The 2500-nt window shown below is 40.4% G+C and overlaps 1 protein-coding gene across 1 annotated transcript in view; it reads left to right on the top strand.

Moving 5' to 3' along the window:
* Positions 1 to 2189: 2189 nt before the first annotated feature.
* Positions 2190 to 2500, top strand: part of LOC122257191 (uncharacterized) — a 9415-nt gene continuing 9104 nt past the window's right edge. Inside the window, exon 1 of the mRNA XM_043022296.2 lies at positions 2190 to 2475. Coding sequence (XP_042878230.1) covers positions 2396 to 2475 — 80 coding nt within the window. The 5' untranslated portion in view covers positions 2190 to 2395. The remainder of the gene's footprint in view (positions 2476 to 2500) is intronic.

Here is a 2500-nt window from a genome sequence, read left to right as displayed (position 1 = left end):
AGATAGATCGAATAGATATGTATATATGTATATATGCGTTAATCTAATGATTATTTATCTATATATAAACACACACACACCAAAACACACAACACTGTAAAAACACCAACAACCCCATACAAAAAAATATATATATATATATATATATATATATATATATATATATATATATATATATACATATTTATATATATATACATATTTGTATATATTCATTCATATAGATAGGTAGATATACATGCATAGATAACTAGATATATAGGTTGATACATGTAAAATTAAGGCTTCGAAAATATCTCGTTAATCCAAAAGAAAAAATATAAATACATAAGCGTTTTGATAATAAAATATTTGATATCACAGCAATTTAATTCCCCTTGACATTCGAAGCATGCATAACTAAAAGAAATCAAAGAAAAATTTCGTGATTGTTTTCTCTCTCTTTGCTTTATAAGTAACAATATTTATTATTTGAGAGGCACAAAGCTTCGAGTTTTGATGAGTGAGATTTGAGTGAGAGCAGGCGAGATAGAGAGTCGGCGAGAGTAGAGAGCGCGAGAGAAGCGTTGGTGGTTTGTTTTTTGTTTTTTTTTTGTGTTTTTTTTTTTTTTTTTTTTTTTTTTTTTTTTTTTTTTTAGTTTTTTTCCAAAAAAAAAAATGTTTTTTGGGGGTGGGGGGGTGGGGGGGGGGGGGGGGGGTGGATAGGAGACAGAGATTGAGAGAGAGAGGAGCTGAGAGATAGAGATAGAGCTAGCGAGTGATGAGAGAGAGAGAGAGAGAGAGCGTGAGAGAGTGAGAGAGAGAGCAGAGAGAGTGCTTGAGTGAGTGAGTGAGTGACGTGAAGTAGTGGATAGAGAGAGAGAGAGCGAGTTGCCGTTGTAAGAGAGAGAGAGAGAGAGAGAGGAGAGAGAGATGACGAGAGAGGAGAAGATAGAGAGGGAGAGGAGAGAGAAGAGAGAGCGAGTGGGAGAGAGAGAGGCGAGAGAGAGAGGAGTAGTCGAGAGAGTTCGGCAGAGAGAGAGAGAGAGAGAGAAAGTGATAGAGAGACGAGAGTGAGAGAAAGTGAGTATAGATAGAGAGTGAATGAGAGAGAGAGAGAGAGAGAGAGAGAGGGGGAGAGGAGAGTGAGTGATGGGCTAAGGGGATGAGATGGACGAGATGAGAGAGAGAGAGGAAAGAGAGAGAGAGAAGAGATGAGACGAGAGGAAGTTGAGAAGAAGAGTGAGGAGAGGAGAGGAGAGAAGAAGAGGGAGGACGCGTAGAGAGTGGAGAGGGATGAGAGAGAGAGAGGAATGTTGAGAGAATTGATAGAGAAAGAGAGTGGAGAGAAGCTAGAGATAGAGAAAGAGCGTGAGAGATGGAGGAGATGAGGAGAGAGGGAGATGAGAGAGAGATTGTGAGAGAGTTCTGATGGATTGCGGTCGAGTAGAGGAGGTTCGTTGAATGAGAGAGTGGCGAGAGAGAGAGAGAGAGAAGAGCGAGGAGAGAGATGGAGTGATGAGTGATTCTCATGTGTCGAGAGAGATGAGAGGAGAGGAGAGAGAGAGCGAGAGAGGTGAAAGACGATGAGAGAGAGGAGAGAAGAGAGTCAGAGAGACGAAGAGAGAGTTGATGAGAAGGACAGCAGACAAAGAAGGAAGTTACAGAGAGAGAGAGAGAGAGAGAAAGAGAGGGAGAAAGAGAGAGAGAGAGAGAGAGAGACAAAGAGACACAAGGAGGTATAGATTTGCCAACAAGTCATTTTCCGTATAAAGCCACAGACATCCTTGTGAGCTGTTTTCTTATTGATTTAGTATTCAATTCAATATTTAGCAATGTTTGGGATTGAAATTCTAGGAAATAAGATTATGAATGGAATGAGAAAGAAGGGACCAATAACAAATTTGGTTTATATGAAGAAAAAAAGAGGAGGAAGAGGAATAGGAAGGTCAGAAGAAGTAGGAAAGAAAAAAAATCCAATGATGATGATAATAAAATAAAAGAACAAGCGAAGAAAAAAAATACAGTAAAAATGAAAAAAAACGTACAAAAGGAGAACGTCAAGAAGAAAAAAAAAGAGATGAAGAAGAAGAAGAAGATGAGAAAGAGGAAGAAGAAGAAGAAGAAGATGAGAAAGAGGAAGAAGAAGAAGAAGATGATGAGAAAGAGGAAGAAGAAGAAGAAGAAGATGATGATGAGAAAGAGGAAGAAGAAGAAGAAGAAGATGAGAAAGAGGAAGAAGAAGAAGATGAGAAAGAGGAAGAAGAAGAAGAAGAGAGGTAAGAAGCTACGCGGAGGACACTACATCGCGCGCGTTGAAATCGCCACCACGCCTCAACGGCCTCAGTGTGCGGACAAGAGTCGACGGAGGAGCACGTGTGGTGATTGTCTCTTGTTTCGATTCGTTTGAGGTGCGATGACGAGCCTTTTCAAGCGGATTCGGGACGTCTTTCCGAAGCTTCGAGCGGATACCCAGCAGACGGGAAATGAAACAAGGTGAGAGAGGGAGAGAGAGAGAGAG

The sequence above is a fragment of the Penaeus japonicus genome, unplaced genomic scaffold (genome assembly GCF_977035675.1).
Source record: "Penaeus japonicus unplaced genomic scaffold, GWHDUDI00000001_assembly GWHDUDI00000002, whole genome shotgun sequence".
NCBI lineage: Eukaryota > Metazoa > Arthropoda > Malacostraca > Decapoda > Penaeidae > Penaeus > Penaeus japonicus.
Note: the sequence above shows the minus strand (reverse complement) of the source record. Positions and strands in the feature narration are given on the sequence as shown.